Source organism: Syzygium oleosum, unplaced genomic scaffold (genome assembly GCF_021117445.2).
Source record: "Syzygium oleosum isolate NSW1041296 unplaced genomic scaffold, Sole_v2.1 Sole_v2.08, whole genome shotgun sequence".
NCBI classification, from domain to species: Eukaryota; Viridiplantae; Streptophyta; class Magnoliopsida; order Myrtales; family Myrtaceae; genus Syzygium; species Syzygium oleosum.
Window position 1 is genome coordinate 4735427 of NW_026607492.1, and position 14537 is coordinate 4749963.

A 14537-nucleotide genomic window follows, 5' to 3' on the forward strand; every position below is an offset into this window, starting at 1 on the left:
TGTTTCGTCTGTCGGCTCAATTCCTACAGTGCGACACTAAAAAGTTGTGGACTTTTCACGGGGAGGTCACCTAGTTTATTCATTTTTGTTACTTCGTATCTCCTTGTCAAGTGAGGCTGTGTCATACTTGAGGCACCTAGTTCACAGATCATTCATTTGAATATTTTGCCAATTTGCTATACCTAATCACCAACCAATGAAGAGAAACTTTATGCTGTGCCAAGCACTTTTATTACCTTTGGAGTTACCTAAATTACATAAATCTCTCCAACCGAAAGAAGAATATCTCAAGCTCAAAACTGAAGTCCTCCTCTCCCAAAAAATTGCAAATACATACTAAGAAATGGGAAATTGCAGCAAGAAGAAAGTGGCACAGGTTATTAGCAGAGACCCCTTAGAGATACATGCCTCATCTTGGAGCCCAGGAATTTGGAATATCATATGTAGAGCCACACAATCACTGAGCAAGAGAAGGTGAAAATTCTTGCAGAATTTTACTGACCATTGGTTCCAAGGGGTGACTGCTTCCCGTTTTGCCTTCAGTAGAAAATTGAACGTCACAACAATGCATGTTGACCCCTCAAACTGTATGAGCCGATTGGATCATGTTCAAATCCAGATTCTTAAGTCTTACAACTGATTCCACATGACCTTTCAGCGTGTGAATTTCACCGAGCCTGCAATTTTATGTCAAATATCATATAACAATCCATGACACATGTTCTCTAAGCTGTCTCATGTATGAAACATGTATACAACTAACTCATTTGGAAGTTTATGTAAAACTTCCCTTGTGAAAGAGTTAGGAGAGTGAAAGTACCTTGCTATCTCTGCCCGCCGCCTGGCCTGTTCAGCGATCAGAGAAGATCGAGACCGCCGCCCATTAAACTCCAAGTCTGAAGCAGACAACCCCTGAAGACTTCTTTGAGAAAGTACCCACTGAGCAGCCCTTTCATCCTTCCCGTAGTCTTTCCTGGAAGTAAAGGCTGTCTGTTGTTCCAAAAAGAAAGTGAAGGATTAAGTGGCTTGATCACCTCTTGATGAATTTTCTAAGAAATAGTTGTTAACAGTAGGTGTGGACTGACCTTTCTATCGAACACAAGATTCCATGCTTCACCGCTCAGAGCATAACGAACCGTGAATTTGATTATGTCCAGTGGTATGTAGAAGATCAAGCTGTATAGCCAGATAACTCCAGCCCATCCCCATCCGATGCCACTGATGTAGGCAAAGCTTATCTTTGCATAGACAGCGATCAAGGTTGCCACCTGAACACCGACAAATTGGATTCGGGTCAGGATGTCAACTCAGAGTTTTAGGCTTTGTTAGTAGATGGAGGTAAAGAGTCGATCTAGGACACTAGATTGCTTTCATATTACCACTGTGGAACTTGCTGATGCTTTTTTTTTGGGACTGTACAATAAGCACTTGTGGCTGAGGTTCACTCAAAAAATTCGCAGAGATGCATCAAAATCCAATGGCTTAACCAAAGTTAATAGGTGTATCCATTGTCTTATTTTCAATGGAAAAGTTTTGACTAAGCCGTACGGATTTCTTGCCAGCAAATCATGCATTCTCAGTCTGTTGTATTTTTCTTCCCATTCTTAAGATGAATTCGCTGGAAGGTCATCCATCTATTTTTGCTTGGTGTTCATCTATCAAATTCCAGAAGTTGGAGATCGTGGTCATTTATCATGGGGGTGTTGGAATCGGCACATGTTGGTAAATGCATGAGTGACAGCTTATTGTGAAAGCTCTTTCAAAGACGAGGCTTACCAGCTGAGCCACCACAAATGCGATCATCAAGAGGGTTCCAGGTCTCTCAACAAATGACCAACTCTGACTGCGGGTAACGAATATAAGGGCCTGGCTGATGATACTGACTTGGAGATATACAGCAGAAGAGACTTCCTCGCTGTTGCTCGATAGTGAACTCACACCAAAGTGATCCTGTTGGAGAACTTAGGTTAGCCTTGTATTTAACTTTTCACTAACTTCTCCTAGTCAACTTCGAAGATGGAAAAGACTTTAGATTCTTCACCTCAAAGAATGTAGTGTCAAGCACTACCCAGTAGAAGAGGACAGTGACTAAGGCAAGATATGTTCCAATCACAACTCCAGTTGCAAATATTTCGTTGAGCTTCCAGCTATCAGGCCTTGGAGATGGCTTTACACGATCTTTGGAGATTGTCATGATTGTACCTGGACATCAATAGCATACTCATGAGCAGCTATTCAAAGTGGTTTTCTTCTTCTGGAGAGAGAGAGAGAGATTATTGTTTTAAAAATTTTATGACAACATTGACAATATTGTCATTTCATGAAACATTGGATGTGTAGCCACACCGAACTTTTAAATTTTGGAAGACAAAATAGTGGGCGTGAAATCCTTTATATTGTACTTGACACAACAGAAAAAGTCAACGGAATCAGAAAAATTACCGTCATTCAGAATTGCAATTATAAGGACCATGAAAGGGGGGAAGTCATATTCCCATATCAATGCTAGGAGCACAAAACCAAGCTGCAATATAGTTTGGAAGAACAATTATAAGGTGTTGCACATTCATGGAGTATGAAGAGAGAATTTTATTGTCAGATATGAGCTCATCTTACCACAATCCTTATAGTTATTGAGACTGCATATATCTGCACATCGATAAAATTGATAAGTATCATCTCACAATTATTACAAGGAAGAATAACTGTGAGTCACTACAGAAGATTCACCATGCACACTTGCTCTTATCGATCAGTCCTCTAATAAGCACTTGAAGAAAATTTACTTAGATTGTCTAATCTCTTTCAACTGGGAGCACTTTGGTATCAAGAAAAAAGGCAATCTTGGTGTCTACAAACATCAGACCAGATTTTGCTTGTGGAGTGTGCGTTCCATCAGAATGAAGCACTCCTCTAATATGAAACTGTCTGTTCAGCGAGAGGTATACTTACAGTGTAATTTTTCATCCTCTGAAAAATAGCTCGGCTAGTTAAGACTGCACTAACGATCACACTTAAACCAGGCTCCGTCAAGACTATATCAGCCGCACTCCTTGCGGCATCTGTAGAGTCAGCCACAGCAATTCCGATATCTGCTTTCTTTAGAGCTGGCGCATCGTTCACACCATCTCCAGTCATTCCAACCACGTGCTTCTTTTCTTGTAAAATTTTCACAATCTCATACTTGTGCTCTGTAGGTAGCATTCAGGTCACAAAAGTAACCAAGAGATCATTAATAAAGGATATGTAGATGTAGTACATCTATGCCATTGTCTGCAAGCATACATGAGATCATGTCCGTATATCTTTTCACACAACTCGACTTTTCTATTGGTTCAAATAATCTGGTGACAATATATAGACATGCTAATGAAAAAATTTGGTTAAGAAAGTTGACTTCTTTCTGTTTTACGTAAGCTATTAGGTTTTGAATTACTAGTCTAATTTGACAAGAGGAAAATCCTTTCACATACCTGGGAATACACCAGCAAAACCATCGGCCTTCTCTATGAGCTCATCCACTGGGAGAGCTTCATTTTCATCCTTTTCACGGCCTAACAGCGCTGAAGAAGGATACATGTTTGTTCCCATGCCAAGTCTTCTGCCCGTCTCCTTTGCAATAGCTAACTGGTCACCTGTAGTTGCAAAATGATTAACTCAGTAAGTATTTGCTTGTGCATTATTGTTGGTAGCTTTAGCACTATGGACAAGGATGTAACGAATCAATTCAGGTAGTACTATAGAACCAAGCCATGTTAAATAAGGTCTGAGAAGTGCTCTTGGTGCTTGTAGAGTTCGTACCTGTAATCATCTTGACACAAACTCCAAGGTTAAGAGCTCTCCGAATTGTCTCCGCACTGTCGTGTCTTGGAGGATCAAACAAGGGCAACAAGCCGCAGAATGTCCATGGGCCTCCAGGACTTTCCTTGCTTTTCTCTGTAACTTCCTGCAAGGATGAAGATATTCAATTCCTGCAAACCACTTTAGGTTGGACTAATACAAAATGGGGAATCCTATCATTTGAGCAATAGAATTTCGAGCAACTGCTTTTCTAATGCATCTCATGGTAAGCTGCATTTAAGAATAGAACGAGGAATTTCTCGCTCCTTGATTACCTGAAGAGCAACTGCAAGTGACCGCAAACCCCTTTCAGCAAATTTGTCAATGATGGTATGTACTTTTCCCGCAATCTCATTTTTCTCTTGGCACATGTTGAGAATCTGATACAGGAAAACAGTTGGCGCAGAAGCTCAGAATCATATTGTAAAGTCAAATTAGAATGATAAGAGAATCTGATTTATCTGGAAAGAAGAAAATATATGCTTATAGTGCTTGTTCCTGTCCATGGGCTGACGCTCGGAAGAATATCAAAAGATTTTACCCTCAGCTTGACACACATATTGGACATGTGAGTGATGGAGATAGTAGTTCTGAATACAAAAGCAATAGCATTTTGAGGAATGAAGAATGTTCCGAATGCTATACATGGGGAATTAAAGGATTGCCACAGGTACTAGGTGAGACTACAAGCTAAAGGATATGGACGTAAGGGATGGGATGCTATTGAGAGGCCAACAATTGAAAGAGGCACAACTTTATATAAATAGGAACAGATGTTCTGGACCAGCTTGTATTGAACTAATTCCCTTTAAGATTTTATGCAAGTTGGCATTGGTACTCTCTTAATCATATACTATAGCGGCCTTTTGGCCGCAGCAATACCTGTTCAGGAGCACCCTTGCTTGCACGATACCAAATGCCATCAGAATCAATGAAAGTGATTGCAGTGCGCTTGTCCACTGGATTGAAAGGTAGAAAATGGACTTCTTGGATGTTTGCACGAGCCTGAATATAGGAAAACTGTCACTTGTACAGAAGCACATAGAAAAGCAGAAGAAAGTACCAAATTTTTCACCCCAAAAAGAAGAAAACTTGGAATATGCATCTTTTTGTGTGTGCGTCGGTACCTCCTTTGGATCTGCAAGCATGTTAACAATGGCTGCATCGATGGCGTCCTGATTTTCTAGTCGGGATGCTCTGGCTGCTAGCAAGACAATAAAGTCTTTGTCCATATCCTTGTTAAAAACCTGTAAGAAGTGGTTGAATGGGGTGTCAAGCTTACTCTGACAAATAAGACTTGCATTTCAAAGAGGAGAAAAAACATATTTATAAATGAGGAAGTTTATATTAAACAGCTAACCGTTTGACTTTGATTACTTGCTGTTATCCATGTAAATAAAGATTCTCACAAAATTTTCATACCTCAATGAGGTTGCGATCAACTGTGAGGCGATTCAAAGTAAGAGTCCCAGTCTTATCACTGCAGAGGACATCCATTCCCGCCATCTCCTCGATTGCTGTCATCCTTTTTGTAATGGCACCCTTTTGGGAGACAGGAACACAAGAAGAGAGAGTCAACAATCCATGTTGAGATGAAAGGTAGTAAATTATCTTGGTGATCACATTAGCTATGCAGAGACAAAATTCCAACTTTCTAGCTAGCTTTGTTGTGCAGTAGGATGCTAGAAGCTAGATTAAGAGGTCTTACCTGTTGAGAGAGCCGGTGAGAACCAATTGCCAAAGTGACAGACAACACTGTCGGCATGGCAATGGGAATACCTCCGATCAATAGAACAAGAAGATTGTTGATTCCATCTCTGTATGAGCGGTGTTGTATCGGGAACATGACTATGATTTCGAGAATCATTCCCACAGCAATGGAGCAAATGCAGAAGTTCCCGATGGCGGTAAGTACCTGAAAATATCATGATTGAGATGTCTCATTAAGCTTGTAGACTTAAGTCGGTCTTCTTTATCCTAGTGACCTCATTAAAGCCAGTTCAGCATGATATGATGAGCACATGAAGACAGAATTGAGCTGCAAGATAACAGTAGGCCTTGACCGAATGAAAAGCTAATAAGATCTGCCTAGGAAAACGAATGTGAATAAAATTGCACGAGTACTAAAGCATCAATCCAAAATTTTTGCAGTACTTTTTTCAGCGATGATCAAAGGACTCACATGCAACTCTTTATGGACTAGTCATGGCCTTCTAGGGAAGTTTCAGGACTGAGAAACTCAATATGCATAAACCGGGGTTCAATATTACCTGCTGGAAATGTCCAACAACTTCAGTGGAGTCAACTAAATGTGCAGCTTTTCCAAAGAATGAGTGAACCCCAGTTGCAATAACTACGGCTTCAATTTCTCCATGCTTACATGTTGATCCCGTGTAAACTTCATCTCCGGTCCTTTTCGTCACTGGCAGAGATTCTCCCGTGAGAGCAGACTGCACGCACAAACGGGCCTTAGGAGTAAAATGACTGACATTGATTAAGAGAATTTCGACTATATAATCATTATAACGTATAAGTAGCGGTTGCCTGGTCGATCTTTAATGGGTCTCCTTCAAGAAGCCGTGCATCCGCAGGGATGATGTCTCCGAGTTTTATACTAATTATGTCCCCAGGTACTAGGACAGCAGCATCCATCTCTTGCCAATGCCCATCTCTGAGAACCTGCATGAAGAGAATTCGGAGAGAAAAATTTACATTCTGAGGGGTGAAAACGTGCATTATCACCGATGAATAAGATCTCAGCACTCTTCTGATTACAGAGATGACCATCCTCTTGCTCCCCTCTACAAGTACCTTAGTTTTTGGAGCCAAACGGGCCATAAGTGCTGCTGCTGCGTTACCAGCATTGTTTTCCTCTATAAAGCTGATAGTCGAGTTGATCAGCAAGAGGCAAACAATACCAACAAAATCTTGCCAGTCGGGACCCTCGCCCTGAAACCGGAAACAAATGGAGCCAAAGTCAATGTAAGTAATCTATTTGCAAATAAGAGCAGGAAAAGGATTTAATTCTTGTCAACTTACTCCACCATTAGCCAAGGCAATAGCCATGATTGCTGCAGCTTCCATAACCCAAGACAGTGGATTCCACATAAAACTCAGAAATTTTAAGAACTTGTTCTCCTGCAGAAAAAATTGGTGGAAATTTGTCAAAGAAGCGTAGTGTATTTTCTTAGATCACAACGTTGTAGGCAATTGATTTCTGTCTTTTTTGGTAAATAAACAACTGAGGTTGATGCTACAAACAGCCAAATATTTTGTATACAACAACTAAAAGCAGCGAAGTTGATAAAAAAAAAATTTCAGGAATAGTTGTCAGCCTCTGATATCGCATCAGTCAACGGTGTTGGCGTCTGTAGTGTATCTGAACTTTCATTTACAAGTTGACGTTTCTTGAAAATCTTCTCAGTGAGAAAATTTTCAAATCACTTAAATATGATAGGCAAATACGGTCAAGTCCCTGTAATTTGGAGATTGAGATATCTTACTGGCTTCTCTTCCAGCTTGTTCAGACCAAAAATGGTCACCCGAGCTTCAGCATCCTCAGAAGAGAGACCTTGGTGTGATGTCCTCAGTTGCTCAAAAACTTCTTCTAGGGGTAGGCGTTCCTGTTTCAACAGTGCATGCTCAGCAAATTTGTTTCTACCATAAAATATGCACTTCAGGGAGTTAAATCATAGAGCAATTTTCTGCTACTTACCAAATCGATATTATCTCTGTTGAAGTTTTCCGGGTTAAGCAATGGTTTCTCCAACTCTTCTGCCATTGCTCAAGCTTTGTTCCTACAAGAAAGGGCGTAGCAAGGTCTTTGAGCATCTACGCTGAAAGCAGTACTTTTTCCCGGCACAACTATCTTCAAGACAATAATTGAAGGTGCAAATAATCATAGAGATTGAACGATCAATAGAAAGCATCATCCTAAAACATTTACAGGACAATTAAACTTGCAAATTACAGAGTGCTAGGCTCATCTGAGTTTCTTTGTACTAATCCTTCAATTTCTGCAAGTTATCATAATCAATAAACTGATAATGCAGCTTCATGGAGGACACTTTATCCCCCAACAAATGCAGAATCTTTGGAAGTTATTACAAGTTCTCACGAAACTTGTGAATTATATCAAGGTACTCATTCGTGACGAATGAATTTCCACGCTCATTGTGCTATACCCAACATTATGTTGCACCACGACATTACTCTACCAGGGATGGTCCTTGAGATTTGAGGAGTGAATCTATACTCATAGTCTCTTTCCCATTGTAAGGACTAAACAATGTTGCACTGGAACTCTATCATTCGTCCATGGAAAGGGCCATGCAGTCGAAGCACCCACATGATATTCTGAATCGGCTTCCATATGGTACAGAACAAAGTGTTCTTACACCATATGCTAGTGGAAGTTTTTAAAACATACTGCTACACCGATGTCTTCATTTGAATCGCACGCATTTCTCATCTCAAGTTGCCAACTGTGCTAAGCCACTTAGAGCTGACAAACTAACCAGTTATTCTTATGTGAACCATCATGCAGCAGACCAGTCAAACACCTTATGATTTGTATCCACCTCTCGTTTGAAGCTAAAACAACATGCACCCAATACTGTATTGATCTCAAATCGGTTGATCCATACTTCACGGAGTCACAAAAAGTTTTCCCCTGATCCGTGCTTGAAAACAAAAGCAAGAGTACGGAAACCCGGGAAAATTCAAAAGATGACTAGAACAGACACAAGTTCTCACTAGTTAGATGAGGATCGATTCCGATCTCTCACGGTCGTTATTTTCACATTGAACTCTGCTAAGCAGAAGCCAAAGTGAAGTCACGCTGCGAAACGCATTTGACACTCCCTTTTTTCCGCGAGAAGCGAACTAACCGAATCAACCGCTCCAATCCATCAAAGATAAGGAGAGCACAGAAACTTCAGAGCTCAGATTCACAGAAGCACTTACTTGGACCCAAGATGGGAAGCAAAATCTCGCCCACAGCTCGTGGCCAAGGCGAGAGAAGATTGCTTCGATGTGGCGGCTTGTAACGATAAGTGGATGATGACGATGGCGACCTCCCTCCTCCTCCTCCTCCTCCTCCTCCTCCTCCTCCTCCACACCCTCCCACACACACACGCACACGGTGTTGAAGTGCGGGTAAGTGGTAACGGGTACAGTCTCACTTACGTGCAAGAGCAAGAAGAGTTAGGGAGAGAGAGAGAGAGAGGGGAAGGGGCTGAGAAAGGAAGAGTGAGATTGGATTGAGCGTGTATAAGTGGGGAGATTGTATATAAATTCCCAATGGGTGTGTATATCTTTCAAGATCTGGTGGCTGACTGGTGGTTGGGGGCCATTCCAGGACGAGCAGCTGACTGCGGATCGACCCCTTTTGTTTCTTTTGGGTTCTAGTTTACAACACCACCACCCCTCCTGCTTAATTAGCTGAAACCAATCTTGTGTGTGGGAGGGTTCTGGTCCTTTGTGGCTGAGGTTGGACTTTTTGTGAACGAGACACGACAGGCAGTGAAGCGAAGGCGAAGGAGGAGGAGGAGGAGGAGGAGGAGGATGCGAAGTGAAAGACCGTTGCTCAACAACCTTTCAAACTTGCCCTTCAACGTCCAAACCTACTTTTCCCGCGCCGTGTTACAGCTAAGCGGGGTTACGGACAGGTTGGGGGGCCATCGCATCGGACGGTTAAGTAACCACCACGACCCCATTCCAGCTGAAATCATGGCCAGTCCGGGTCGTCGAATGTGATTTGTTTATTTTATTTATATTTTATTTTTTGGGAGTATTTTTCCTCACTCATTTTCTTATTCTAGCTAACTGGCAATTTATTTCCTCATTGTCGTGGGGCTCTCTCTCTCTCTCTCTCTTTCAATTTATGATACAAATCAAATGGGGTTCTCTCTCTCTCTCTCTCTCTCTCTCTCTCTAACCAAAAATCAGATGATCAATTGCAACCTAAGAGGTTGATGAAAGGAAATAACAATGGGTAGAAAAAGAGAGTTTGACATCGATATTAGTATTTTCTCCTATGGGCAAATTGATGGGAAAAAGTGGTCTTTTGATCATTAGCTTACGCTAAAATATTCCTGTCGTGTTTGCCTGATTTGTTTGAGCGGAACGGAACAGAACTGACTAGAAAGATTAACATTTATGTCACAAGCCCCCTTATTATGGATATGAGATTTAAATGTTGCAATCCCCCTCTTTTGTGGCATAACCCGTCACAAACGTACTCGCCGATGTCCCTTATATTGCATGGCGATATTCCGCCTATTTGATGTGTGATTTTATTTGGTCTCGACCCTTCATCATCTAAGGAGCCTAGGACTCGTCTTATTTGATGTCTTTGGTCCATACCAGCTACTCTTTGCACCTATCTAATCAGTTAGGGACTCATTCGTCACTAGACCGAACAAATCTAGAGAGACGACCTTGCTCTAATTCATCATGAATGATCACATTCGATCAATGTGGGTCAAGCCAAAAAAAGATTACTTGGTAGTGACACCTTGAAGGTGGATATTAAGGATCATTTGACGAGTCTTTCTAGTATGGCGTCAAAAGGAAAAATAATGATATTTTCCTATCATCGTTTTATGACTCCTAATTTTTTTACGTTGAATCAGACATTTTGCAATCGCCCATCATCAAATGAAAAATTTTAATGTCGATCATCGGACGAAGAAGCAAATTCTGTCAATCGGATAAAAAAAATTGTCAATTGTTAGATGGGTCTCCATAAATTTTGGGAAGCTCTGTTAAGGTCAAAACTTAATCCGATAATGCAATAACGAATGCCTTTCTAACCAAGGTCACATCTGTGATATTTATGGCTCCTGACCATCTGTTTGACACGTGCGAGGGATCTCCTGTCATGGGTCCCCATGTTACGTGTCCTATTTTCTTGATTTGGCTAGATCAGGAGTGGTGCACTTTGCCCAATTATATTATTTCCCAGCTTATAATTATTAATTACAGCCGAAAATATCTCACACACGTCGATATCTCCAGTACCCACTTATTTAATCTATCGTTATCCTCCTCCATTGGATCGTCGAGATTTGTATCAACAAGCTAATTTAATCATCATTAGTGATTTGGGGGGGGGGGGGGGGGGGGGGGGGGGGGGGGGGGGGGGGGGGGGGGGGGGGGGGGGGGGGGGGGGGGGGGGGGGGGGGGGGGGGGGGGGGGGGGGGGGGGGGGGGAAAAAAAAAAAAAAAAAAAAAAAAAAAAAAAAAAAAAAAAAAAAAGCAGCTTCTGCTTCTCTGATTTATATAATATGGTCACATGCCTTATCATATGCAAAAGTCGTGCTGTCTTGTCTGCCCGATGGATGGACATCAAGGTCGTATTTCCCGCCTTCTTGGGTTTGTACATCTCCGTTGTTTGATTAAAAGGTGTTCGGATGTGTATTCTGGGAATTGATAGAAAACTAGGGTTTTGATTCTCAAGAAAAATCTCACGGGAACTTTTGCAGCTCCTGATATAGTTGCAATTTTCTTTATATTTAGAAGGATTTTAACTTAATCATTTGCTTATCATGCTGTTGTTGTGTCTAAATCCCAATTTACCGCAAGTGGGAATTGGAAAGGACTAATTGATGCAAACGTGTTTGACAACTCGGAGTGACTGGATGATTGGGACCTTACAAACCCTACCACCAACATCAAAATGAAAATTCAAACGTACAGTCTCTTCGCTGACAATTCTAAGTTCTTTTCATCTTCTTCTTCTTATATGTTCGGATGTTTTGCCTCATGTAATGTCGTGCATTAACATCAATTTTTGTATAAATACACCCAACAAAAGAGAAGATTCCCTTCTTTGCTTCACAGTATTAGCCTTCCATTTTGAGAGGGGCGAGATGGGTGATCGATAAAAGTAGTTTCTATTGTTCTTTTTTCTCTTTTTTCTTAGGTTAAAGAGTGGATAGCAGGAATCAACTTGATAACTTCTAATATTATTATAGAAGTTTCACGCCCGTTACAGAATATCTAATTGAATCTGCATCACCACGACCATATGGATGATCTAGGAGTACCTTCCAGAAGATGCAAGCCCTTCACTTCAACATGCAAGCATTGTGATCACATTCGCAAATGACTATATTGACATAACTCCCACAGGCAAGCAAGGGTGATCGGTTTCCCAGTAGATCGGTTCATGGCTTGGACCCAACTCGAATCAGTGGCTCTTGGTCTTGGCCAATTCTTACTGGACCTGGAAACCGACCAAGTTCTTTTGTCAGTTGTAAAATTTGAAAGCACATTAGATCTACAATGTGAAATAGAAACGTGCGCTGTCAACACGAGTTAAGTCAAGTGGTTAGGTGTGTGACTGGGGAAGGTGGTCTTTGCCATTTACACGGCAAGGACTCGCAGAACAATTCAGGTTCCTCCACGTTGGACTCAGTAAATCACAAGATCTTGTTGGACTTGAAAACAACGTCTGGCCCATTCAAGTTCCATCTCTATGCGCCATGGTTTGCTATGGATGGTCAACCTGACAGTTGCGCCTAGATGGGTTCAACAGATGGAAACAGATGGACGAGAATAAATAAATAAAACGAGGATTGCGCTGCTGATGCGATGTTGAAAACGTGGGGGAATGACAAACTTTCTCCCAAACTTGGTCATTTAAGACAAGCTTAACGACGTTAGACCACGAGCACTTACCTACATAGTTGGTTCCACCTAGAGAATAAGACAGGTGGAGAAGCAAGTTTGAAGCTTTGGTATGATTCCTTTCAACGGCCGCGCTACATGCTACAACCTCAAAAGCTGCTTTGCCTCTTAATTTTTACTCAATAATCTACATTTGATCTGGTTTGGAGGTAAAAGATGCTCGTTTGATGTTGCACAGTTACCCCTCTAGACATTATCATAAGGATCTCACACACCCATCACTGTAGATTTAGTTTGAAAGCGAATCCAGTTACATCTACGCATCCGTTACGATCACTGTAAATGTTGATTGCTGTAGAGCACATCTGTTACAGCCATGTGCTGTGTGTACTGCTCATCGAATATCTTCACGACCGTCATTGCTCAATGACGCCTTATTGTAGAAGAATTTTTTGTCGGATAACATCTAAAATGGGATTAGCTCGTGCCTTTAGAGGTTGTACGATGTTTAGAAGAAGCATCTGAAGAAGATCAATGTTGTCTGCCAAGTTTCAAACTTTATTAGAGGAAATTATTTTGGTGTTTACACAGTAGAATCAATCATAGTGAGTTGACTAAAAAAATTCTCGAGTTGACTTTGATGAGTACTTGCAGCCCCTTCTCTTGTCCTTTCTCACCAAAGACGAGTAGCCCTCTTGAATGCAGATTAATGCAGTCAAGCCAAAGTCACCCCCACACATTGCATGCCAACTTCTGTCCCAATTTATCTCTTTCACTCTGGACTTATCATGAGATAATTACGAGATAGATTCTAAAACTTATAATTTTGTATCCAATCGAATCATTCTGTCAAAAAGAAATGACTCGAAATGCCATCGTAGTTGCAAGTTTTAATATTTGAGTGAACAGAATTTAAGATTTAAACGCGGGAAATTGATAAGTTTTAGGGCTCGTCTTATGATTTTCATGATCCGTCCATCATGATCACTAATTGCTGTGATTCATCTAAGCGAAATCAATTGGATGGGTAGCTTTCACTAATTTTACAAAGTAACCTCAGTGGAAGAGACCTTATTAGCAAAATCTTAAAGTGCTAATCTCAATTAATTAGACTCAATTTTCGCTAGTTGATCCTTTTAATTGCTCTATTTAACTCATCCAGACGTGTGAATAAATCATAATTTAGCTTTTTTATTTTTTTAATTCTTATGCTTTTCTCTTTAATCTCTTTTGTTCTTTTCAAATTTTACAAGTTTTTTCTAATGTGGCACTTGGAGGATGCCATATCACTGCCACGTGTTTTAAGAAAATAATGAGAAAGTCACGTCATTATTTTCCTTTAGTCAAATTGGACGGATTACACGGAGGGACTTAATTGCACCAACTTGACAAGTTTAAGGATTTGATTGCAACTTTTTGAAAGTTTTAGAACTCAATTACACATTCAAGACAAGTTTTAGGACTTTTAATGTATTTATTCGAAAAAAAAATTATGAAGTTTACACGTTGGCAAATCTAAATAAAAATGAATTGGCCACACCTTTTCTGGTCCATCATTTTTGGGGCCAGCCCATAACAGCTTATATTAGTTGGGCCTGGTGAGCAATTCAGTCATTGGATCACTAAATCAACTCAACTGTTCATTCATTTTGAGGACGATTCGATTGTTCTGTTTCCTAAGATGGATTAATTTCTTTCGTGCCGGTAGATTTATGAAAGAGTTGGTAACTGTTAGAAAAATTGTTGGTAAAAGATAAATACCAGTTACCTGATTTCAAATGAATTACTTGATTGATCGAATTGAGACCTGTTGAGCTTATTGAGAACTTAAATGAGATGAGCTCGAGTTTAAATGATCAAGCTTAATCGAGCTCAAGTTAAGTATTTCGCCTTGAATGCTTGAGCATCTTAAAGCCTGAATAATGAACCGTCTCGATCGATTACACCCTACTTAAACCATCCTGGTCAGTTAAATTGGATACGATTCCGCTCTCCCATCCGATCTTCTAGGGTCAATCTAATCCCGATTCAACCGCGTATCGCTCGCGAATTGCCACAAGAGAT

At 40.8% G+C, this 14537-nt stretch overlaps 1 protein-coding gene across 1 annotated transcript; it reads right to left on the reverse strand.

Moving 5' to 3' along the window:
- Positions 1-197: 197 nt before the first annotated feature.
- Positions 198-9237, reverse strand: LOC115684849 (ATPase 10, plasma membrane-type). Its single transcript, XM_030609768.2, has 22 exons — positions 8806-9237; positions 7556-7637; positions 7344-7463; positions 6880-6978; positions 6652-6789; positions 6385-6519; positions 6111-6290; positions 5549-5755; positions 5263-5382; positions 4968-5087; positions 4723-4845; positions 4116-4220; positions 3802-3946; positions 3474-3635; positions 2953-3191; positions 2617-2649; positions 2443-2524; positions 2042-2202; positions 1777-1950; positions 1086-1268; positions 821-990; positions 198-677 (listed from the first exon to the last, which is right to left on the reverse strand). Exons 2-22 carry the CDS (start codon positions 7619-7621, stop codon positions 581-583), a joined length of 2859 nt encoding a protein of 952 aa, XP_030465628.1. The 5' UTR covers positions 7622-7637; positions 8806-9237; the 3' UTR covers positions 198-580.
- Between the last annotated feature and the right edge of the window lie 5300 nt (positions 9238-14537).